The sequence below is a fragment of the Cyprinodon tularosa genome, unplaced genomic scaffold (genome assembly GCF_016077235.1).
Source record: "Cyprinodon tularosa strain WSP-4 unplaced genomic scaffold, ASM1607723v1 ctg253, whole genome shotgun sequence".
Taxonomy (NCBI): domain Eukaryota; kingdom Metazoa; phylum Chordata; class Actinopteri; order Cyprinodontiformes; family Cyprinodontidae; genus Cyprinodon; species Cyprinodon tularosa.
The window spans coordinates 96,270-120,407 of record NW_024038941.1 but is presented as its reverse complement, the minus strand read 5'-3'; the positions used below and the strand labels follow the sequence as shown (position 1 = coordinate 120,407).

The window sequence follows — 24,138 nt, the reverse complement described above, 5'->3', positions numbered from 1 at the left end:
ACGCAAAAACATAAAAATTGTTTTACATCAAGAAAATAAATGAACCCACTTTAGACTGCTATCTATAGCTCCAAACATAAACATGCTGCTACTTCTGCATTTCATGACCTGTTCTCTTACCCGAGCCCATCAGTCATCAGTTTCTCCTCTTCCTTTCCCATTCGCACTGAAAGCAGAGACCTTATTTGACCCAGAGAGACCAGCAGGTTAATAGCATCCTGCACAGAGGCGGCGCTGATGGTATATGATTTCTTCATGGCTCGGAGCAGTTCACCGATGCCATCATACTGCCTCCTCAGCAGGCTGAACATGACTCGGACCAGCTCCGGGTCCTGGATATGGGACTCCTGAGCCCAGCTGGTTATAGTCTGAGAGATCAGCTCCTTCAGGTTGGCTAATGAAGGAAGAAAGTTATAAAAATAAATAAATCAAAGATAAAAATCCTCTCTCATGAGATCTACTGTGTGAATTCCAGGGGGAATTTTCATTAGTAATGAAAGTTGTTAACCTAATTAATAGTTAACAGTAAATTAACTGTAAATTATGATTTAGATTAAGATTTTGTAGGGTTTGCTGTTTTATATCATTTACTTCTTTCCAATTATAGAAAGTTTCAACATGACAAAAATGAGCTCAATAAAAAAATTCAGTCTTAATGGAAAAAACACAACATAAATAAACCTGTCCCTGTGTGAAAAAGCTACTTCCTAAAATATCCAGCTAAGCATTTATAAAAATGACTTTTTATAACACTTTGGCCTATCACCTTGCATAATCTTTCTAAATCAGCCAATCTAAACAGTTTCAAATACTGTTATTTGGGCAAAGCCATGCAAAGCATCAGCATCCACTGTGTGACGTAATGACGTTAGTGCCCATGCAGGTGCCCATGCGCACCACCTCCATGTTTTTATGTGTTTGAATAAACGGCGGACTCCGCAGCGTTAAAGAGTGCGAGCCAACAGAGAATATGTCCGGTTGTTTCTCTTATGCTAGGCTAGTCGATAAAGTTTTTCACTGTCTACCATAAGTAAAACGCAAGTACTGCTGCGCAGGGACGGCGAATATCCCCACAAATACGAATGACCCGTTTAAGCTCATGACTCGACACCACCATTCTTAATTTATTTCCCCCCCCCCAAAGTGAAGCCTTCTGAGCTTTAGATGTAATCTGGATCATTTTCCAATCTCCTGAAAAAGCCATTGATGATCTCTGGGAGTAATTTGGTCGCCCTTTGTCCAGTTAGATACATGTCATTGACTTTGTCTTCCACCAGTTCTTAAATTTCCATAAATTTATATCATGTGCTGTTTTTAAATCTATTAATTTCCTTCATGTTGCCGGAAATGTTCAAATGATACCAAATCTAGGCAAGGTAACCCTAGAAATGTTAATCAAAATTAATTCATGATTTAACAAGAGAGGCAGTAATATTTATATCTAGACTGGTTTGCATAGCCTTAAATTCTCTTTAATAAATGGTATAATTAATTAAAAACTGCTTTGTCCATTTTCAGATCACATACATATAATATCACACAAATACATAGAGGATATCTATAAAGAATCTAGTGTAATTTCCAATAACACTGCAATAGAAACTGAAGTATTTGTTTGACCACTGAGATTAAACTGCAAAGGTACTGAATTAATTTTAAATATGTTCTCAATAAAACTTATAAATAAAATCTAATCAATATGTATTCTATAAAACATCTTAATACTTAAATTGACAATAAAAAAATAGGGAAATTTTTAAGATGAAAGTCCAGCTTGTTTTTAAAAGCCTGCCCTAAAATCAGAGTCAAAATCTAAGTAGCCAAGCTTTGCGTAAACGTATTAGAAGTCTCTGCAATAAGGTTGGTAAACTAAAGCCCTCGCTGAACTTTGAGTGTTTCAGTGGCATTACACGACATCTGTAGCAAACAAAGGGTAGTATTCCAGCTGAATCCTAATGAGAAAGGCGCCAGGGAGTGGGCTACCCTGAAGGTTAAACTCTGACAGCCTCACAGCTGCTCTCTGTCATCTCAGGCTACAGAACTTTTAACAAATAGTTTAAACAAACAATAGCAAATCCTTTATCCATTTACTGTTTTGCACAAGTTTTTAAAACTCACAGTTCTATAATGCAATGTTAAACCTAATTTGTTGTTTATAACGTTGTAAGGTTCAACAAACCCATTGTCAAAACATTATTTAAACTTGGTTTTAAAAGGTCTGACTTTTAGACCATACCTATATTACTAAGCCATTTAAAGCCTTAATGTTTTCAAAAACTGCAGCTCAGACATTTAAATTGTCTCTTTCAGAATCGTCTCGGCAATCATTTGTCAGCTTCATGTAAGCTTTGAATAATGCAGGCTAGCTGGGCAAGGAATGAGTTCAGCATTAAAATTCATAGCCTGGAGTCTTACAGACTCTGCACTTTAGTCTTTCTATTATTTGAACCTGAACAAAGCCACAAATTCTGCACTAGGCAGCAGAAAGAGGGATAAAAACCACTGGTCCTAGCCTCTACTGAAGATTACTTGGATAGAAACTGGGAGGCGCAAAATATCCATGATAAAGAAGTCTCTTCTTTGCCAAAGTTAGAGAGATGTTTAGTGATATTATATATATTAAATCTGTAAAGGAAATTATTTACTGCTAATAGACTGAATGCTTTGAAAAAGTTGGCAAAAAATGAACCTTGATTAGTATTTCCTCTTAAGGCCAAAGATAATGACCAAAACATAAAACTAGACTAAGTTTTGTCTGCAGCCGACACATGGAGTGGCCAGCAGTCTGCAGGCTTAAACCCATTGAGCTGGCTTGAGATGAAATGGATAGAAGGGTTAGAGCAAAGCAACCTTAAAGTGCTGAACGTTTATGGGAATTTCTACAACTGATTCAGGGAAAAAAAGGAATTATTGACTTATATTGTAGAAAGAATGCCTGAAGTGCATTTTGTTGTAATGTCTGCCAAAGGTTTCTTTTTTAATCTCGAAATTCGAGTGCAATGAGACATTAAACTGAAAAATATGGAGGCAAATTGGGTCCATAATATTTTCGAAAGCTAAAAAATAAATAAATTGAAACTAAAATGAAAAAGTATTTTGAAACAAAAAATGAAGCTAATAATATATATATATATATATATATATATATATATATATATATATATATATATATATATATATATATATATATATATATATATATATATATAAATAATTTATCAACGATCAGAGTCTGGGTGATGTTTTTTTTTGAAAAATATAAAAAATTGCTGTATTCTCTCCCAATTACATCAGTCGGTGCATCTGTGCCTCTTGACACAGGTTAATTCAGTTCAAGACTCATCTTATCTATAACATCCTATCTTTGTGAAGCGGGATTTTCTGCGGTTACAGAAAATCCCACAGACTGGACATCAGGAGCACACTTCGTCTGTCATTTTCTCTGATTAACCCTAGATGGGACCGGCTTGTTTTATTTTTATGCTGTTTGTATTTGATTTTATGCCAGTCGTATAATTTTAGTTGATCGTATCCCCCCACCCCCGGCCGGTCCGTGAAAATATTGTCTGACATATAGCGGTCCGTGGTGCAAAAAAGGTTGGGGACCGCTGATCTAGGCAAATTTTAAAATGCCTTGAGATGACGTATTGTGAATTGGCGCTATATAAATAAACTGAATTGAAAAACCCAATGACCCTAACTTTGCTTCACAGAATAATTTTCTGTAAAAAGCTGGAAAACTTGAAGCTTTCTAAATTTTCTGGCCAGCAGTGTATATGCTTAAAAAAATAAATAAATAAAAATAATGTCTTTTCTTTCTCAAGGGTGAAGAAAGACAGAGGATGTTGGGGGTGGGGGTCATCCTATAACTTGCAGAGCTCACAGAAATGTCATGTGTGTTTATTAGACCATTTTTCTCAGCCGTGTTAATAGTCCCTTACTTGGAGCAGCCTGTTCTGTCTCTGCAGGCTCATCTTCTGTCTTCTGTGGGGGCCCCTTGATCTTGTAGAGCAAAGCCAGCAGCCGGCCTTTAATTGATGTATCCTGCTCTTTTTCTTCCTCCTCTACCGGAATTCCTGCCAGGGCAAATACCTTTCTTTGAGTTTAAATGTGGTTGCTGAACTTCTCAGGCAGGAAAGTTTAATTTACAACAATGCTTTTTAATCAGTTATTGCCCAAATGAATGCCTGCAATCTTCTACTGAGCCAGGAGCTGAAATCTACCACAATGCAGCTGCAATTCCTCATGGAAAGACTTGAGTTCATCCTGGATCTCCTCAGGACAAGGGCAGTCCTCGCCTGCACTGAAGTTAAGGAGAATATTGATCTGCAGGAAACAAAGACACAAAAGGTTAAATGAACTATGAGAGGAGGGAAACAAGGTGGTTTTGAGAGAGGAAGTTATAAAAATAAATACATTTTAATGTAGGGTTGGGTTAGAGGCTAAATCAAAAACAATGGCACCCACCTAACCCAAGTATAAGAGTAGAGATTACATTAGAGTCAGAGTAAACTAAATAATTACATGTTTATACTCCACAAACTTATGTTAAAGTCTTTACTTTACAAAAAATAAAAACCTGGATGCAAAAGTTTGAATTTCTAGCTTAATTTTATCCTATAAGGAAACAGGATAAACAGGAATCTATTGGAAACAAGTACCCACTGTTACTTTTATACACTTGGTGCTTTTTAGCCATGGTAGATAAAAGACAGCGAGCCTGGGAAAGTGGTGGAGAAATCTTCGGTGTTTCCTTTATTTTATATGTTTAGAAGAATCAAGGAGAGGCTTTCTGAGGCTGAGGAGACAATTCAGTCAATGTATGTTTTTGTGCAGATACTTTTGAAGGATCCTAAGTGTTGTATTGTTTAGGCTATTTTCAGTCCACTTCTCTTGTTAGCTTCTATGTTTACAGACTGCTGCTCTTTGCCAACATAAAATACCAAATGCTGCGGTGTAGTGTATATTTTTGAGAAAGCATACATACTTGTCCTTTGAGTTTTAGCTATTCCCTTATTTTAACTATAACCTGAATAAAATAGTGAATCATTCCAATGGGACTTTGACAAGGAAGGAGGTGAACCCAATAATAAGGCTTTCCTTCATTCTAGTACTTAATTCTTTTTATTTTATTTTTTTATTCGGTCAGTTTTGTTGTTGTTTTTATGACATTTTCTTGAGAACTGATGTGGGAAACTATTTGAGACCAACACGTATGGACTTAGGAGTGGGTGGCGTCCAAGGTTGACCCACCTGGGGTAAGGGTTAAGTAAATCGAAAAGAGATTTCATATTTTCTTTTCTATAGACTTTAACTGTATTATTTGGAATAATTTCTGCAGCTCGCAATAAAGAAAACGCTTGCTGACAGACTGACAGCACTAAATAACACGGAGAAACCTGTCCTGTTGTTACACAGGCGACAGGCAACTGGTAACTTTGCAAAATTAATATTCAAACTTTAGGATTTAAAATTAGAGGCCTCTTTTCCAGAGAGCCTTAAATCATTTTATTAAAAAAAAGTCTGTTTAAAAGACAGTGAAACCTAAAACTACTGAACAGATTTAAATTAAGAATTATTTAAAAAAACAACAACATTAGGACTAAAATAGCTGCTGAATTAAAGTCAAAGTCAACTTAACCCTCTTATAAATAGCTTATGCTGCTTTCTGTTGGGACAGTTACATAAAAGGTAATTAGGATTTTTCACCTGAGAATACCCCCCCACAGGCATCAGGTGGAAGGGGGCGATTCAGTGTTTAACTTTCTAATTCTTAGGTCAAATGTGACTTAGTCTTAAGAGAGATCTCCCTTTTATCAGAGGTTTGGTTACTGCAGAATAGTATTGCTGTTTATGGACAAGCGGCCATTTTTCCATTAACCCAGGAGGTCCGGTAAAGATTGGCAGGTGTAGGGGTCCAAGGATCTACCTAAATCCACGGTGAGAGAGAAGGGCCAAATATTTGCATGCACTAATTAGGAAGTTCTGATCACTTATATTATGGCCATTTGTTTGTTTTTTTCTGTTGTCAATTTGTGAAATGACAATTAAGCTATTTTGACTTGAGAAAAATAGAGCAAATAGATAAAGTTGAACTATAAACAGAATAGTATGCAGCTTCAAAGGCTAAGCTCAGCCTTTTCAAAACACAATTAGGGAGATAGATGTTTTACAAAGTTAATGCAGGTATTTATATTGAATAAAGGTAATTAAACGAAACAGTTTAAACAAATTGACAAAATTTGCTTTGTTTGAGAATAATTGATAAGCATTTCATTAAATGTAACTAATGAAATTAGGTATAATGTTCACCCTATCACTGATTTATATTGATCTACTGTTAAATGGTATGATCATTTGCAGGAATTTTGGTTTGGGAGTGTAATAACTATTTAGATTTTTAGTCTTGTTTATTCATTCATTAATTCTTCTGTTTTTTTATACCTACTTACATGTTTAGTCTTATTTTTCATCAATTAATGCAAAGAAGACAACATGTTGGACTTCTTTTAGTGCCATTCATATAATTCTGAAGATGTTTTAGAACCGCTTCATTTAGAACAGCTTCATCTCAAGATTTATTAAGTTTCATCTTTTGGGGACCCAGCATTAAAACATGGCCATTTCTTTGAGCATGACATCTTTATCAGGAAGCTGAAAAAAGTTAACTAAACCTGCAACTTTTCTCATATCTGTTCCTCTATAGATCTTATGTTGCTGACACTTCAGGTCAACTGCATGCATCATGATAACAGATTCACCCAGTGTACCACAGTTTCATAATGATGAAAATCCCCAGTTCTGATAATAAAATACATACTGGTAGAAACTCATTTAAAAACCCTGACAGAGCTACGGGTGAGTGATGCTTAGTGAAAACTGCATAGAAGACTCCTCCTCTTCGCAAGCAGGTCCACTACCACACATACCTCTCTATATACACCAGGTCTGTGTTCACAAAAATTATTTGACCTATGTTTCCAATTCTTCCATCGTAAATCAGCATCAGGCCCAAAAAAAATCATATGTAAAAAAATCTGTAGAGGGTTAAAATAAGCGCAAGGAGCTGTTCATACTAGTATATGTAAAACGTTTTCAAAATATATTTAATGATCAAAATATATTTAAGATGGGGGGAAAGGCAGGTTGTATCATTAACTTTAAAGAATGGGGATTAACTTTTTTTTTTTTAAGACATAATTTCAGCATTTTAAGGAGATCTTCTACCCGATTTTAAAAAAATCTGAATCTTTTGCGTTTAAAATGGAAATAAACATTTTATATAATAACTATTTGAAAAAAACTTGGAGTCATGTTGTTTAGTTGTTTTTGAACTAAGGAACATTTTTTTGTTGGAGAATAGAGAAAAATGTAACAAGTATAAAGTGAGCATTATGCTTTTAACACTTAAAAAAAAAAATCCTTATCAGCTAAATAAAACTTTCATCAATTCATTTCTGATTTCATTTGAATCTAAACCATTGTTTATAGACTAGTGCTGCTGAAGGGCTGTACCTGCTCATGTGGCGGTGAGCGGAACTCCTTGGTTTTCTTGGCGGTTACGGCGGCAGACATGTTGAAAGCCTGCATGAGCTCGTTATAGCGGAACTTCTGGTTGTATTGCAGTTTGGAAACGAAGCGGTCAGAGAAAGAGACGATGGATTCAATGCGGTGCTGTAGCTCGCAGTCGCAGAAGTAGTGCAGCAGCTCACACATCTGGAATCAATAGAAATCAGCTCATCAGATAAAAGTCTTATTTGGCTTGCTTTTTATTTTTTGTTTTAAAGTATCTCAGTGTTATGCAATATCTGATTAATTGTGGTTAACTGATTATTGAAAAAATCGTCAACTAATTTACGAATGGATTAATCGTTAACTGAAACCTAGAGACTCTAAAACATGCCTTCAGCTAATTGAGCAGCCCAATTAGAGCAGCAATTATACCTAAATTGTAAAAAAAAAATGCATTTAAGATTAAATGTCTGTCAATATGCTCTATCCAGAACTCAACAACTGGAAAATAACAGTTAGTTGCAGTTGGATTTGACCTGTGAAAAGTATCAAAGCTTATTTGTGGTGCTGACGGGTGCATCAACATTCAGTCCATGTTTCCTTTAATAATATCTCAGAAAAATAATAAAATTACAATTAGATTAGAGTCTATGCAATAAGTCAAAGAACATTTTTTGAACTAAACCAACATAGAATCGTTTTCAGTTATATTTTTTATCCACTGAAATAAAAATTGTATCTGCAATGACTTTTATCACCTGGCGTTTGACAGACTCTGGCAGGGACTTCTCCAGCAGACCTTTAGCAGTTGGTTTACTCTCCTTAATCTCCTCCTCTCCCGCCTCCACAGCCTTCTCCTCATTCTTGCTCACCTCCTCTTTCTCCCCTGCAACAACCACCTCACCCCCACTCCCCTCTTCTCCCTCCTTGGCCTCTCCGAACACGTTGGGTTCAATCAGGAGGAGAATCAGCCTCACCTCCTCACTGGTCAGGACTCCCATAATCAGCAGCGTTCCGATGAGTTTCAGGATGGGGACAAACTGGTACTCTAAACTCCCGCCTACCGGATCTCTGATGTGAGAGCCTCCTCCCTGCACGGCCTCTGTGAGCATACTGATAGCTTTCTCCTTCAGGATGCCCAGGGGAATCTGGGGGCTGTAGAGGAACTGGTGCCGTTTAGTGTTGATGATGCCAACTGGGGAAAAGTTGACTCGAGGTTTGAGGGAGGTGCTAAGGCCCACTCCGGGAAGGGAGTGCCTCTTGGATTCATCTGGGAACAGCTTGATTGAACGGGTCTCATCTGTCACAGGGATGATGAATTCATTGTTCATCATTAGGCGAGATTCTTTAGCCGTCTCAAGATGAATGCTGGAAAAAAAATAATCTATTTCAGTCTTACATATCTGGATTAAATGGACTGTTCTTTAAAATCACCACAGTATCTAATGAAAGTGCCAGGATAGTTACTTTTTTAACACTAATGTGGCATAAACCTGCAAGATAAAACAAGCAGCTTTAAACTAAAATGCAGCTAAAACCAGATAATGTTTTTTCTGTGTAAATACACACACAATTTTTAATCAGTAGCTACGTTTACATGCGCAAAATTTCCCCGATCCATTCTAAACCTTGGTTGATCAGAAATTCAAACTCTGTTACATTGACACTAAATTAAATGATCCGATCTAAATGGTACATACATGTACCAAGCGTTCGATCAGATGGAATCATTTAAGCATGTGCAGAAATGTCTAATTTTCAGGGAAAGGGAAAAAAATGGCAGAAAATGTTCACACTGGCTTTGCACACATACAGTGGAGATGATTTTACTCACAAGATCCAAATGGACGTGTACATACATGGCAATCGGAATGGGGACGACAAAAACCACCTATCTCTAACAGAACGAAATTTCTTTGCGATGTGAATTGGATCAGATTAGAATTTTCAGTCTGACACCTACGTAAATTATTTTTGATCTGATCCGGCCTTCAATCCGATTATATGTGTCCATGTAAATGTAGCAACTGTGTGTGATTAAATCAGACTCAAACTAACTGAAAGCAGCATTTATCATCTTTAAGAGCAATGCAGGTTTTTTATTTGTATTGGAAAAAAAAAAGTAAAATAAAACTCAGATTGCACCCATTAAACAGGTTTCTCATTAAATACCAACACAAGACTGGTTTAAGATCTTAATGAATGAAAAAAAAATTATAGTTATACGTAACTTTTGGTGGTTTAAACATCTAACATTTATTTGAAAAAGGATTGATACTGCAGAGAAAATTAGTGAAAAAAATACCTTCATCAAAATGAAAACTTCTTAAATAGACTGAAAAAACAGGAGACATAGGATCACTTCAAAGGCTTCAGGTTAGCTTAGCTCATTAGGAACAAAAACAGAAATTAGGAATGACTCAAGGTTATTGCAGTGTAATGTAAATTTAATAGGTTTTTTCATGTTTATAATCTTTGAGGAAACTTGATTGCAGTAGGTTATGAGCTGGCAACACATAGTTCCATTAATAGGATTTACTGGTGCTTGTTGATTATGTTCACCACTACATCATGCACTAAAGTTTACATTGAATAAACCTAAATCAGAATTTTTTTTAATTGCATCTGAGCTGTAATTACAAAACTGGTTGTAAGTCTCTGCTTTTGTTTTTCCTCTTCATTCAATATTTCAACATAATTTTAATAAATATTTGCATATAAGGAAGATATAAATAGATCTATTGAATGGCATCAAAATATAAAATGAAAAAAAAAATCTTTCCATTCATCCATAAAGTCTGTTAACCAACCTGATGAGGACATCATAGAAGCCTTGTCTCAGCATGCCTGACAGGTACTGGTTGTCGATGGTGGTGAGAAGCTGTGACTGGTCTAAATGGCTGCAGAGAGCGTGAGCAACACGCGTGTTTCCCAGAGCACAAAGTGCACAATATAACTTCAGAGTGTGGAAGTGGAACTTCCTCAGGTCCTCATGCTCTGACAACTCAAGGATGTCCAAACACCTAAAAAAAAGTTATAAAAGACATGATCAGATGTTTGGTCCAATCATTCTGCTTACTGTCCTCTGATTTAAAAAAGGTTCTACCCATCTGTATCTGCTTTGACCTGTGGGGTTCCATATTCCTTAATTGTTTAGCATTACTAATAATAAAATAATCTGCTGTTTCTTTCACTTTAGTATTTACAGTATGTGCACCAGTTATGGCCATCTTTGGAAAGAACTGTTTTGGTGTTCTACAGGTATATATCCAACTAATATATCAAACTTCCAGAAAACTGTAAAAGTGCAGAAAGCCTGAGTTCCTTTAAATCAAGACTAATAACACATTTGTTTAGGATCGCCTTCGACTGTTCTAGTTAAACAGTTCAACTAAAACATTAGTTCAACTTTTTTATTTTCTTTAGTCCAGCTGTTTTTAATATTCTTTTTTGTTTCTGCATTTTTTTATTTCATTTTATTTTTTCATTTTTTCCTACTTGCTTTGATTCTGTTTTATTTTCCTGTATTTTAATCATGTAAAGCACTTTGCATTGTCTTTGTACTGAATTGTGCTATACAAATACATTTGCCTTGCCTTGCCTATTACCTTGAATAGAAATAAGTATAAAATTCTTATGTTTGATTTGAACAGTGCAAACCCTCGGATAGTTCTGATGGTGACATTGGCCTAATACGTTTATTTTAAAGTCTTAATTGTATGGAAGCTTCTTGCATATCATAACTTTTGGACCCTCTCAGTCAGGAAACGTTTCCCGAAACAGATTTCAATTTGTCCAAAGTCATTTAATTAGACTTGGAGGCACTGGTTATGGAATATATCTTTCTGTCTTTGTCAATATAATTCCAATCCATATATAATGAGATATATCGGCTCCATCATGTTAGGCTCAAGACTCTATAGTTCCTGGGTCATTTATCAACATATTTACCTATTCTATGTTATCTGACAGGAACAGTTTGATTCAGACGGCTATATTCAACACAGGTTAGTGTTACACAGGAAACCGATCTCAATATCATACGTTAACTTGTTTAGAAGGACTTTTGTATGAAATTGAAATAGAGTAGGAATCATTCTTAAAAGCCTAGCCTGTGTCAATAAATCTAAAATGTAGAGTTAGCATGTTTTAATGGCCAGGTTTGAGTGACCAAACCTTGGGAAGTCTATTAAGATACAGGTGCTGGTCATAAAATTAGAATATCATGAAAAAGTAGATTGATTTCAGTAATTCCATTTAAAAAGTGAAACTTGTATATTATATTCATACATTACATACAAACTCATATATTTCAGATGTTTATTTGGTTTAATTTTGATGATTACAAATGACAACAAATGAAAATCTCAAATTCATCATATCAGAAAATTAGAATATTGTGAAAAGGTTCAAAATTGATGGCCCCTGGTGCCACACTCTAATCAGCTAATTAACTCAAACCACCTGCAAAAGCCTTTAAATGGTCTTTCAGTCTAGTTCTATAGGCTACACAATCATGGGGAAGACTGCTGACTTGACAGTTGTCCAAAAGACGACCATCGACACCTTGCACAAGGAGGGCAAGACACAAAAGGTCATCGCTAAAGAGGCTGGCTGTTCACAGAGCTCAGTGTCCAAGCACATTAATAGAGAGGCGAAGGGAAGGAAAAGATGTGGTCGAAAAAAGTGTACAAGCAAGAGAGATAACCGCACCCTGGAGAGGATTGTGAAACAAAACCCATTCAAAAATGTGGGGGAGATTCACAAAGAGTGGACTGCAGCTGGAGTGAGTGCTTCAAGAACCACCACACACAGACGTATGAAAGACATGGGTTTCTGCTGTCGCATTCCTTGTGTCAAGCCACTCTTGAACCACAGACAGCGTCAGAAGCGTCTTGCCTGGGCTAAAGAGAAACAGGACTGGACTGCTGGTGAGTGGTCCAAAGTCATGTTCTCTGATGAAAGTAAATTTTGCATTTCCTTTGGAAATCAAGGTCCCAGAGTCTGGAGGAAAAGAAGAGAGGCACTTCATCCACGTTGCTTGAAGTCCAGTGTAAAGTTTCCACAGTCAGTGATGGTTTGGGGTGCCATGTCATCTGCTGGTGTTGGTCCATTGTGTTTTCTGAGGTCCAGGGTCAACGCAGCCACATACCAGGAAGTTTTAGAGCACTTCATGCTTCCTGCAGCTGACCAACTTTTTGGAGATGCAGATTTCATTTTCCAACAGGACTTGGCACCTGCACACAGTGCCAAAGCTACCAGTACCTGGTTGAAGGACCATGGTATCCCTGTTCTTAATTGGCCAGCAAACTCTCCTGACCTTAACCCCATAGAAAATCTATGGGGTATTGTGAAGAAGAAGATGCAATACACCAGACCCAACAATTCAGAAGAGCTAAAAGCCACTATTAGAGCAACCTGGGCTATCATAACACCTGAGCAGTGCCACAGACTGATCGACTCCATGCCACGCCGCATTGCTGCAGTAATACAGGCCAAAGGAGGCCCAACTAAATACTGAGTGCTGTACATGCTCATACTTTTCATGTTCATACTTTTCAGTTGGCCAACATTTCTATAAATCCTTTGTTTTTATTGGTCTTCAGTAATATTCTAATTTTCTGATATGATGAATTTGAGATTTTCATTTGTTGTCATTTGTAATCATCAAAATTAAACAAAATAAACATCTGAAATATATGAGTTTGTATGTAATGTATGAATATAATATACAAGTTTCACTTTTTAAATGGAATTACTGAAATCAATCTACTTTTTCATGATATTCTAATTTTATGACCAGCACCTGTAGATCAGAAACGCATATTTTATTTATGTTACCTGTTTTCCTCTGGGATGTGCACAGCCAACATCTGCAGAGGCTCCAGACACTGCACCACCCAGCCGTGTCTCTCGCTGACCCGAGCCGTCTCAACATTCAGGAAGGTATTCGGCATCCGACTCCACAGCACAGCTACGATGGTCTGCACATCTAGACGCGGTGGACACTGCGGAACAGGGTTCCGATGCTCGCTTCTAAACATGGCTGATGATAGCGGCATAGCATCCTGGGAAAGGCCGGGAGGATGGATATCATAGAGCAGGGAAGCAGAAACAATAAAGTCTCCTTTACTGAAGTTATAACATCCAAATGACCTCATTGGGGAGGATTCGTGTTAATGTCCCAGTTGAACAAATTGAAACAAACCTTGATCTTTACAAATTCAAATTGGAAGAGGTTTGAACTGGTGGGGCGACAAAACACGGCGGGGAAAAGCTTGGTGTTTGGCTCCACCTTAAAAAACAAACAAACCAGAATTATCTAAATACATTACTAAACAGCTAGAATATATTTATCACCATATTTTACCAATATTCATTGTTAAAAAACATTTTTTGGATGTGTAGAATCTCAACTGGCTTTGGACAGCTACCATCTGACAATAAACTGGAGGCCAAAATAAAGCGATTATTGGGAAATGTTACAGAGAAAGCAAAAATTGAAACACACCAAGAGATTTTGTAAGACACCAGGACTTATTTAAAAAAAGATAAAGCATAATACTCCATCTTCACAGTGTCGCTTTTTTCTTTTTCGTTTAAAAACCCACAAAATTTTAAATCAACCAAGAATGGTCCTGTTTCAAGCAAAACTCATTAGAGGTGTTTTTCTTCCAATTTGCCTCACACATGGTTTTCCTTCTGTGTGAGAGAGAACAGAGAGAAAAATGCTGCCTTTTTAGAACTGATTTTACCTGCTGGTCACATATTTTGAGCAGATTTTTAATCTCTTTCTTATCGATTGTTCCATCATCAATCAGAAGCAATAAAACACATCAGCAGAGGAAGAACACAATAATCAAGAAGGTGCCCAATGATTCGAAAAAGAACAGATGAGCAATGCTTTTAAAGAAACTACCTTTCTGTGAGTTTTCCTTAATGATGTTGGGTTTTTAAAACATTATTTAAAACAACCTTTGAAAGTATTTTGAATTTCCTGTAGCCAAAATACAAGACCTTATAAGACATCTAGTGAAACAAATAATGACAAACAATTATTATGGATTTCCTTAAATAGCATAAAAACAGATTACAGCTTATGCCTTATGGCTTCCCCCTTCATTTAGGACTATAGAGTTTTATTAACCTGATACACTGTAGGCAGTTCTTTTCCACCGGCAGTGAAGGAGACAAGGCCAGTGGCCAAATCAACCAGGCAGCCGATTTCAAAGTCTGTGTTGGAGCGGCTGGAGGACTGGCCAAGAGCGTCTGCTGCACACACCATGTAGCAGTTGCTCCTCTGAACACTGCAGCAAAAGCAAGCACAAAGAATTCAGAAAGAACAGCCAATGAAAGGTAGGTTCTCATGCTTCTCTACACAGATAAACAATTACATTGTTGGTTGTGCTTAAGATCACAGGACTATAAGGCAGCAACTTTTAGAGGGACTTTGAGCTGTATTTATAATAACACAATGAGCTATACTGACTGATCTTTTTAACTCTAAAGCTAAATGATGCTCATGTTTAACTGTAACTTTGAAACTAAGGCTTTGTCTTTTCAAGGCTCTGTTAAAGAAGAACTTGCTATGCAAAATGTTATACCATTAAAAACAGAGTTAAAAGGTATTTTCCTTTTTGATTATAAGTGATACTGCTGAATAAAATGCAGCGAAAGAAATTATAAAGCTTAAGTTTTCGTATCTATTTAAATATACTTATTTCTTTTTTTTACATTAAACAGTTAGTTGAAATTTAATATAATAATTTAAGCTTTTAAGAAGAGCAATTTAAATAAAATCGCAGTTTTTTCTCAAAGTTCAGACATGCTATGGTACATTATCATCGTCTAACAGACTTCCTTTAATTTCAAAAAGACAATTTCAAAGCCTGATCAGCAGACTACAGCAAATAAGATAAATAACTGGAAAGAATATTCTCAGAAAAAAAAGAATCCAGTGACCACAAGCTGCAGCTATTTAAACATCAGAAGCAACTTGCCTCTCGTGGACCCGACCCCTCTCATCTCCCAGTGTCACAGTGATGGTTTGGGTCTTGCTGAGGCTGAAGTTCTTGCTGTAGTAGTGATAGTCTGGTGTGACCCAGCCCACCCACACAGATGCAGGGTCCTGTCCGGCAAACACTCTAACCGAGTAGTAGTACTGCAGATAAGAAAATGAAATATATGAAAGGGTGAGGTTAGTATCCCTAGCAGGGAACTGAATGTCAATTTGTCTTTAAGTTGAGAATTAACGGTAATTTACTGTTGTAATGCTTCCATAATCGATGCTTCCATCTTCCCTTGGAGGATGGCTGAAAAAGATATAACAAAATAAGACATTTGATTAGAAGGAAGGAAGGAAGGAAGGAAGGAAGGAAGGAAGGAAGGAAGGAAGGAAGGAAGGAAGGAAGGAAGGAAGGAAGGAAGGAAGGAAGGAAGGAAGGAAGGAAGGAAGGAAGGAAGGAAGGAAGGAAGGAAGGAAGGAAGGAAGGAAGAATAAACTTGCCAACATATACAGTATTAGTGAATAAATGGGGGTGTTTAAGCAATCAGGGGGTAAATGGATAGATGGATGAACGAATGATGGGTATATGAAGAAATTGGTAAATAGAAAGCAAACAAAGAACTCAAAAGAGACAGATAGAAATAGATAAATAAGCAGGCTAAATAAAAGGTTTGAGTGAATGGACTTAACCCAGTTGAAAGATGGGGAAAAAAAAAAAAAATCTCATGTTGCAGCATTCGGTACTTCCATCGGTGAAAAACTGAACTATAGTGATCTTAGAACTTGGACTTCTTGCTTAATGATCCGTTAAAACATAATACAACAGGCACAAATAAGGGTTAAAAAAAATTCAAAATGAAAATGGATCTTGGATGAGTAAGTGCCTTACCTGAGTTTAAGGGACTCGTCCAGCAGCATATCTGCTGAGTAGAACTCCACCGGCATGCTTAGTCTGCAGTAAACCATGTCATTGTTGCTGTTCTGGGTACCAAATGTCTTATGTGCAACCTTAAGACACGGGGGGCTGTCCACTGTTCCGTCAATTCTCGTAACCTGAGAAAAAACGGTTCAGAAAAAAGAAGAATTGGGACCAACGGCATTCTATTAGGTCAAATTATGAAGTGCACATAAGTGGGTATTTTCCTAAATAATGATTTAAATTAACAAGGGAAGTGTTCTCTACCTCAATATGCATGTGGTCCTGGGGTACATTGAAAAAGGTGGGCAAACGCTTGCTGAACCACATGGTTATCTCCCTCTTCATGTTGACAGCAAAGGGCTCGAAACCCTCCTGGAGACCACACATGGTGTAGTACTTAAAAGTGCTGGCATCCTTGCCGAGGTTCATCCGGCCGATCTGAGACATGCCGAGGCTGCACACCGGAATAAAACCTAAACAAATAAGGAATTAGTGGCCAACTAGATTTAGTTTCATTTCATAAATAACATGTTATAAAACTCTGATTTTTTTTTATTCTTACACTAGTGAATATGCTGTGACAAACATTTATTTAAATGAATCAGAGAAATCCTCACCATCTTCTGTTTCAAAGTCGGCAAAGCAGAGCTCAGAACCCTTACTGGTGATCAGCAGTTCTCCATTCAGAGTGAAAATCATTGATTTGTCCTCCATGTTTATCATGCAACCAACCACATCTCCCTTCTTCCAAGGATGCCCAAAGTAGCGGCTACCAATATGCATTCGTCGACCCTTAAGAAATGAAAGCGTGGGAGAGAAAAAGAAATCTTAAAAAGTAAGAACTTTTGAATTTAATCGTAAACCATGTGCAGAGTTTACTGAAAAGCCTCATGCTGTTTACCCTATATCCATCAAAGACATAGGCCTGGTCATCTGTTCCCAGCTCCACATCAGGCCTACATCCTGGCCTGGCCCAGCCGACCCTCATATCACCTCCACTCAGGACCTCGAACTCAAAGTACCACTTTCCCGTCTTCACAGCATACGTTTGTTCCACACGGAAAAAGCGGATCGTCTCTACGCTCTGATTATCTAGTGTATGCACAACTTTGGTCCAGACACAAAAAGAAAAAAATACAGTTGAAGAGCAAAGATATTTATAAATGCAAAAATAGATGTACAAAGATACTTTAAAAAAATATGCTAAGCCTAAAATGAACTACAGATGGTTAAAATTATATTTTATGCTTAGTAAGTACTGCTTTCTAACTACTTCTGCACTGCATTGACAGTTAAAGTCATCTTAAGTTATCCTTAGTTATCCAGCTGTTGGGTTAAAACTCCTTTTAGCTCAATTTCCATTGCTTCACTATTTTCTTTTGCTCATCTCCATATTGCAGGAAGTATAAATATGGCTATTGATTTACTATGCCTTTTGTGTTGATTCTTTGTTTTTGCATGAAGGGTATTGCTGGCCTAGTGCTGCCGTTCAGCTGAAACTATAATATGTCAAAACAGTGTTTCCTCCCCACAGTCACTGTATCCTTTCTTTGAATTAGGCATAACTGCAAAGTTTGGTTCTGTGATTTGTGTGGGCTCTTTATGCCACCCAGTCACCTGACAGGTCTACACAATAAAGGTGTTTGAATCAAGTACCACCTTTAGAGGTACTGACCAACAACTCTAACATCTTCGGTCATGCTTTTATACAAATATGTTTGTTTAAATGCAGTTTATTCATTTTTGATTACTTTTTTGAACTATTTAATTTAATAAACTCAGAATCTCACCCTCCTGATCTGGAGGGTCAATGTCATATCCATATCCAACCATAGTCCTAATGGCTTCTCTCAGACTGTCTCTGTTAGATTTCTTTGTGCGTTCATCCAGTAAAGCATATGGCACTAGGCGAGGATTACGTCTGCTCTTCAAATCCTTTCAGAAAGAAATGGAAAATCAGATTTAGGAATTTTTCATCAATATTTTAGACTTTCTGCAAAGCACTTGTAAAAGGTCACAGTTTACCTGCTGGATGCCATAGGTCCATCCTTGTTTGATTCTGTCTTTGGCCCAAACATTATGTGCGTTTTCGGCCAGTTTATCAACTAGAACCTCTTGACCTGCCGTAAGTTTCACATCAGAGAGTTCCAGTGGCGCAGGCTTGTATCCGTTAGACATCATGTAGCTAGAAAATTTATCAAATAACAAAATGTAGAACTTTGTAAGAAAAAAGAAATCAAAAAGCTAAAGAACAGAAAAGAAACAGCTATAGTGACCATACTCTTTGGGTAATTTGATTTTCTTCAGATCCTCTTCAGCATGAACATTAACCTGGGAAACATGGCATCCTAATGCCAACAAGGTCCTGTGGCAAATGAGAAAAATGGAAGGATAAGATGTTAAACACTTTTTCAGATAAAAAAAAATCCACTTTTTGAACTAAAAAGAAAACAATTAGAAGAAATCTGTATGTTTCAGACACTGTTGGGTCCTAATGAAGACAACACTGGACTCCTCACAGCCTCGGCTGTCTGAATAAATGGCACATAGAAGTTCACTGTAAGAGGAAGTTAAGTTCCTTTAATGAGCTGGACTAAGTGTTTTTTTACAGTAGTCGGATTCAGTAGTCAGCTTAAAAAGCCTTTGGAGGCAATATGTCCCAATAAATCAATACTGGAACTCTACCAGGGGACTAATGTCATGACAAACACTGCTTAAATCTTATTCTTAAATTTATACTGCTCAGCAATACAGAGGAGACTCCTGCACTGGTCGTAGAAAGGAGTAATTGGAATATTTAATGACCTACAACCCTTTTATACCCTATAATCTTGGATGCCCAAACAAATTTATTGTAAATTACACAAACTGTATTGTTTGGTTCCAACAGCTCACTATTCTGTTCTATAGGACCATACCAAATGGATGTGAATTCATTGTTGCAATATAGCACATGCACTAAACTCCAGTTTTCAGGGGCTGCTTTTCTCAATCTTTTAGACGTGTCTCTGATTCAACACAGATAAATAAGAAATGAAGCAATTAGCCGGACTCTAAAGAGCTTGCCTGAATCCAGAAGAGGAAACTATCCATTTGATGTACCTTCAATCATAGACATATCCAAAAGTTTCAGGACACCGACACTCCGGGACTGGAGTTTGACACCCCTGTAGTAGGTAATGGATTGAGCACTCGTACTTTCCTTATAAATCCATCTCATCGAATAAAATCGACAATGTTTGGTAATATGATGAGGACACACTTCTCTTCACAAACTGAAACAATCTATGTTTCAAACATGTTCCTACAACACACTGAAGCCTTGCGCAAAATCTTGCTTTATGAACTCCCTTCTAAGGGATAAGGCACATGCCAGAAGGTCATTACAGAGCCAAGACAGAAAGCATGAGTGGTGAGTTAGCAGCCCAGCCAATGAATGGAAACACTGACTGAATGGATGCATGAAATTTATGGGATAGGAAAATGTGCTGTTTAATCATGGTTTCTACTTTTTTCATTTTAAAATCCCTTCTGTCATTACAACCAAAGGACGAAATCAGTTTATTGCCCCCCCAAAAATAAGTAAAACAATAATGACTCTGTCCAGACTTTAGATAAATAAATAACTGCAACAGCAACTATTATTTGCTTTTTGTACTTTATCACAGTTTTGCCGTTGTAGACCTACAACCTGTTCAAGGTGTACCTCGCCTTTTCCACAGTTGCCCCTTTAGATAAGCATCAGTCACCCTGAAACCCTTTGAAAATAAGCAGGTATAGGCAATGGCAGAAGGATGATAGGATGTCACAGTTCTATTTCACCCCTACTGACTGCCAGAGGGTGGTGCTGAAAGCACTGAATGTTCTCTTTTCGCAGATGTACAGTTCAAGTAATTACACTCACCGGCCACTTTATTAGGTACACCTGTCCAACTGCTCGTTAACACTTAATTTCTTAATTTCACATGGCGGCAACTCAGTGCATTTAGGCATGTAGACATGGTCAAGACAATCTCCTGCATTTCAAACCGAGCATCAGTATGGGGAAGAAAGGTGATTTGAGTGACTTTGAACGTGGCATGATTGTTGGTGCCAGAAGGGCTGGTCTGAGTATTTGTGGCCAGTGAGTGTATATCCACAGAGTCACACCTGTGACACCCTGGATGACCCCTCAGAAGCCATATACGCTGGCATCATCCTGGGCTCTGTTCCTTACTTGCCGTTTGAGATTTTGGACCATGCTTTCGTTAGTTCCCTGTTGCCTACTGGATGGAGCAGCTGTTTTTCTCTACCTGGTTATGGCAGCTTTTTTTCCCCTTCTCCCAGTAGTACTGGCCGTGTAGTTTTCTGCGGCTTGTGATGTCAAGCCGTTTAAGCTGGTGATGGCAGCGTTTTTTTCCTCTCTCCTAGTATAACTGGCAGTGTTGTGTTTGCTGTTGCTTGCCTTGTCCAACTGCATAATTTTTTTGCTTTTTCTATTTTGTGAAGCAACAATTCTGCAGTCCCCTTACACCGATTGTAATGCAAGCAGTCTTACAGGTTGGTCCATTACTCTTTTACAAAGAAAGGTAAACCTAAATCAAAGCTAACTGGATTTAATAACAAAACATTATTCAATACCCATTTATCTTATCCCCTGAGGGCTTATCCCCACCCTAAAATGGGGGCGGTGGCCTAGTGGTTAGAGCATTGTGTGTGGGTCCCGGAATTCTGAGTTCAACTCCCACAAACTGCCAGTCTGTGTCACTGAGCAAGACCCTTAACCCCACACTGATTTCGCACAGTGGCAGCCCACTGCCCCCCAAGGGGATGGGTTAAATGCAGAGGGCAATTTCTCAAGTGTGAGATCAATAAAGATCAATTATTAATATGGGTGCATGTCAAACTTAAGCCTAAACTCAGTGGATTTAATATTGCTTCAATAACTTCCAGTCTGGACTGACTTCCCATCAGTTGGAATCGACTTCCGGTGATTTTTTTTAACTTCTAGTGTAAACTTCCAGCACTGAATATAGTTTTGGTTATTTTTCCCAATAAGTGAAAGCCATCCCTGCTGCCACTTATCAGAGTTGCTGAAACTTACTTTAACTGAAACTTCATGTTTCAGTAAAAGTAAGTTTTGATTTGTATTTACAGTTCGTTATTCTGACTAATTAGTTAAGTATTTGGACTGAACACATTTAGTTAACTTTGTTAGCCTGTTTTCCTTGTCTTTAATTTGCAACAGTTTAAAATGTCTTTTTTTTTCTCCTTTTTTTACTCGAGTTACTAGTTATTTAGAGGTTGCTGAGCTATTCCATAGAAAAGAGTACGACATGCATTAGCACTGTTGAACAATTAGGTCATACCACTCACTGATTGTACATAAGGATGGGAAGTCTGAAGTTTTTTTTTAGTTTATTCATTACGGGCAGTTTAAGTGAAATAGCTTTTACTTTTTTATTTAGTGATTGTTAGTCTGCTCAATACTACCTAAGCTTAAGTTTGGTTTTTGACCTGTTTATATTGGGCAAGATGTATAATTTTGAAACCCTTGGGTTAGCTTTTTTGTAAATAAATTCCAAATAATAATAAAAAAACAAACAAAGAACCAAATCCATACTTAAGTGTTTCGCTTGACATCTGCACATTGTAGTTCTTCTCAGTTTCAGGCAGCTTGCTGAAATCCACAAGGCAAGGATGCTGCCTCTTGTTGTCGTCACGGACCTTAATAAGAAGAAAACAGAAATCTCTGTTAAATGTTTCATCTAACAACTCTTTGCTCTTGTCTAAAAGCCTTGCTTTCAGCTGCAAGCACATTTTAAAATCATGTAAAGTGGATCTGCATAGCCAGAATGAAGTCCAGTTTATCTGAGGGTAATTGTTCCAAGGTGTATTTGTTTATAATTTATTTGCCATTAGTCTAATTCAAGGTTCTGAAATGTAAGTCGCAATCTGCAAGACATGCACTGCAAAACGGGTGTTTTGCAGTGCATGTCCTTTCAATTAACTGTTTTACCTTGGAGAGCTGATTAAGGTACAGTATATTTAGTGTCATTATGACATTCACTAAAAGTCAGTAAATGGCTCTCACTAATAATGCACACTGCCACTGAATATACCACAAATGCACTGAAATTCTAAAGGTAACAGCATCTCTCTGAGATCAAGGATATAAATCCAATTTAAAATTAGTTTTGGCTAAATCAGTGTTTTTGATCATTGTGGTTGCCACATATCTGCTAAGAGGCATCTGACTTGAAAATTTTGTAATTTTAATTTGACCTCATTTTGCTTATTAAAGCACGATTTTATAACATGCAGCAGCTTGAGCCTCAATGTTGCCCTTAATAATTTCTTAGATCTTTCTGCCGGTCTTCATAAATGTGAACGTCACATTCTTGGAGGAACAGGGACTCATTAACATTGGTTGAATGGCCTCTGCGGTAGCAGCCTCAGAACAGCATTACCCTGTGATAACTACAACAGCATAAAAAGAGTCCAACTGTGTGATCAGACTTCTGATGGGTGTTTCTGCAGTGGTGAAAGGAAGAGAGAGAGATAAATAGATAGAGACACGGACTGCTAGTGATGGTAAACGATGGAAGATAATGGCTGAGGCAAGAGTATCAAAATGCATTATTTTATCACAGGATCAAATTGATTCATGTTAGTGTGTTTTTAAGCTATTTTTAAATGATAAAGAATGTCGCCTGAAGCTTTCTCTGTTTTTTTTTTTTAAAGCTTTTGAAGGCTTTTATGACCAAACCAAACTGTTGTCTATCCTCCCTTTGAGTTTAAAAACAATCATGACAAACAAAATGAAGGGTCTTTTCACCTTTAGGAGTGGTTTTCAATCTTGGTTCTTAAGACCCCCTTTCCTGCATGATTTCCCTGCCTCCACACATAACATCTTCTCGTTGTTAACTTGCTGTGCTTTGCAGGTTTATCTTTCCTATAAGTCTGTGTTTTGGAGACGATTAGTAACTGCAGGTCTAGAGAGTTAGGAAAATTTTGGAAAGTGTTTTTTTCTTTTTTTTTTTTTTCTTTTAATACAAAAGGGCAATTGTAATCTAGGAATACAACCAACACCTTTCAAAGGCTTTATTTCATAGTAAAAATAATATGCCTGAAAATATCTTACTAGCTTTGAACCAGGAAATCTCAAAGTAGAGCTAGCTTTGTTCTGATTTTTTTTAATGCTGAGTTGATGACAGAGAATCCCACAGGATATTTCTAAATCAAACGAAGGAGAGAGCAAATGAAGCAGACCAGTTAATACTTTTCTAACTTTAGCAGGATGAGGCCATTAATCTATCTCAAAGGCAAAGATATAAAGTTATTTGCCAAAACATGTTTGATATGAGTTTTAACATAAGTTGAGATAACAATATAGTACAGAAGTTTGGATTTTCTTTAAGCATAAAATGTAAATTTCCTTTAGAGAGCAAAGTTCACTACTTTTTTTACATGCACCTCAGGAAAAAAAAAATCAAACTATGTTTATTTTACAAAGGCTTTTGTTTGATTTGTTACATTTCTCATAATCAAGTGTCTTTTTTTCCTCTTAAGCTAAATGGATAACTTCTACTTTAAATTTAATCTCTTAACATAATCATTTTCTGCATCTTTATGGAATCAATCATTCTACAGAGAATTGATATACCGTAGTAAAATATTTATAGGTTAATGTCTGAAGTTCTGCATCATCAAGATACTGGTT

General features: G+C 37.1%; 1 protein-coding gene across 4 annotated transcripts in view; it reads right to left on the bottom strand.

Annotated features, from left to right (window-relative positions):
* ryr3 (ryanodine receptor 3) overlaps positions 1 to 24,138 on the bottom strand; it is a 143,846-nt gene that overhangs the window by 54,043 nt on the left and 65,665 nt on the right. For all 4 annotated transcript variants that reach the window (XM_038288380.1, XM_038288381.1, XM_038288382.1 and 1 more), the window contains 19 exons: positions 22,039 to 22,142; positions 18,718 to 18,801; positions 18,462 to 18,621; positions 18,227 to 18,371; positions 17,338 to 17,543; positions 17,054 to 17,228; positions 16,701 to 16,909; positions 16,407 to 16,570; positions 15,776 to 15,824; positions 15,513 to 15,673; positions 14,660 to 14,819; positions 13,721 to 13,807; positions 13,354 to 13,580; positions 10,323 to 10,535; positions 8,271 to 8,880; positions 7,516 to 7,716; positions 4,224 to 4,326; positions 3,942 to 4,076; positions 121 to 394 (listed from right to left, as the gene is read on the bottom strand). In XM_038288380.1, coding sequence (XP_038144308.1) covers positions 121 to 394; positions 3,942 to 4,076; positions 4,224 to 4,326; positions 7,516 to 7,716; positions 8,271 to 8,880; positions 10,323 to 10,535; positions 13,354 to 13,580; positions 13,721 to 13,807; positions 14,660 to 14,819; positions 15,513 to 15,673; positions 15,776 to 15,824; positions 16,407 to 16,570; positions 16,701 to 16,909; positions 17,054 to 17,228; positions 17,338 to 17,543; positions 18,227 to 18,371; positions 18,462 to 18,621; positions 18,718 to 18,801; positions 22,039 to 22,142 — 3,467 coding nt within the window. The remainder of the gene's footprint in view (positions 1 to 120; positions 395 to 3,941; positions 4,077 to 4,223; positions 4,327 to 7,515; positions 7,717 to 8,270; positions 8,881 to 10,322; positions 10,536 to 13,353; positions 13,581 to 13,720; positions 13,808 to 14,659; positions 14,820 to 15,512; positions 15,674 to 15,775; positions 15,825 to 16,406; positions 16,571 to 16,700; positions 16,910 to 17,053; positions 17,229 to 17,337; positions 17,544 to 18,226; positions 18,372 to 18,461; positions 18,622 to 18,717; positions 18,802 to 22,038; positions 22,143 to 24,138) is intronic.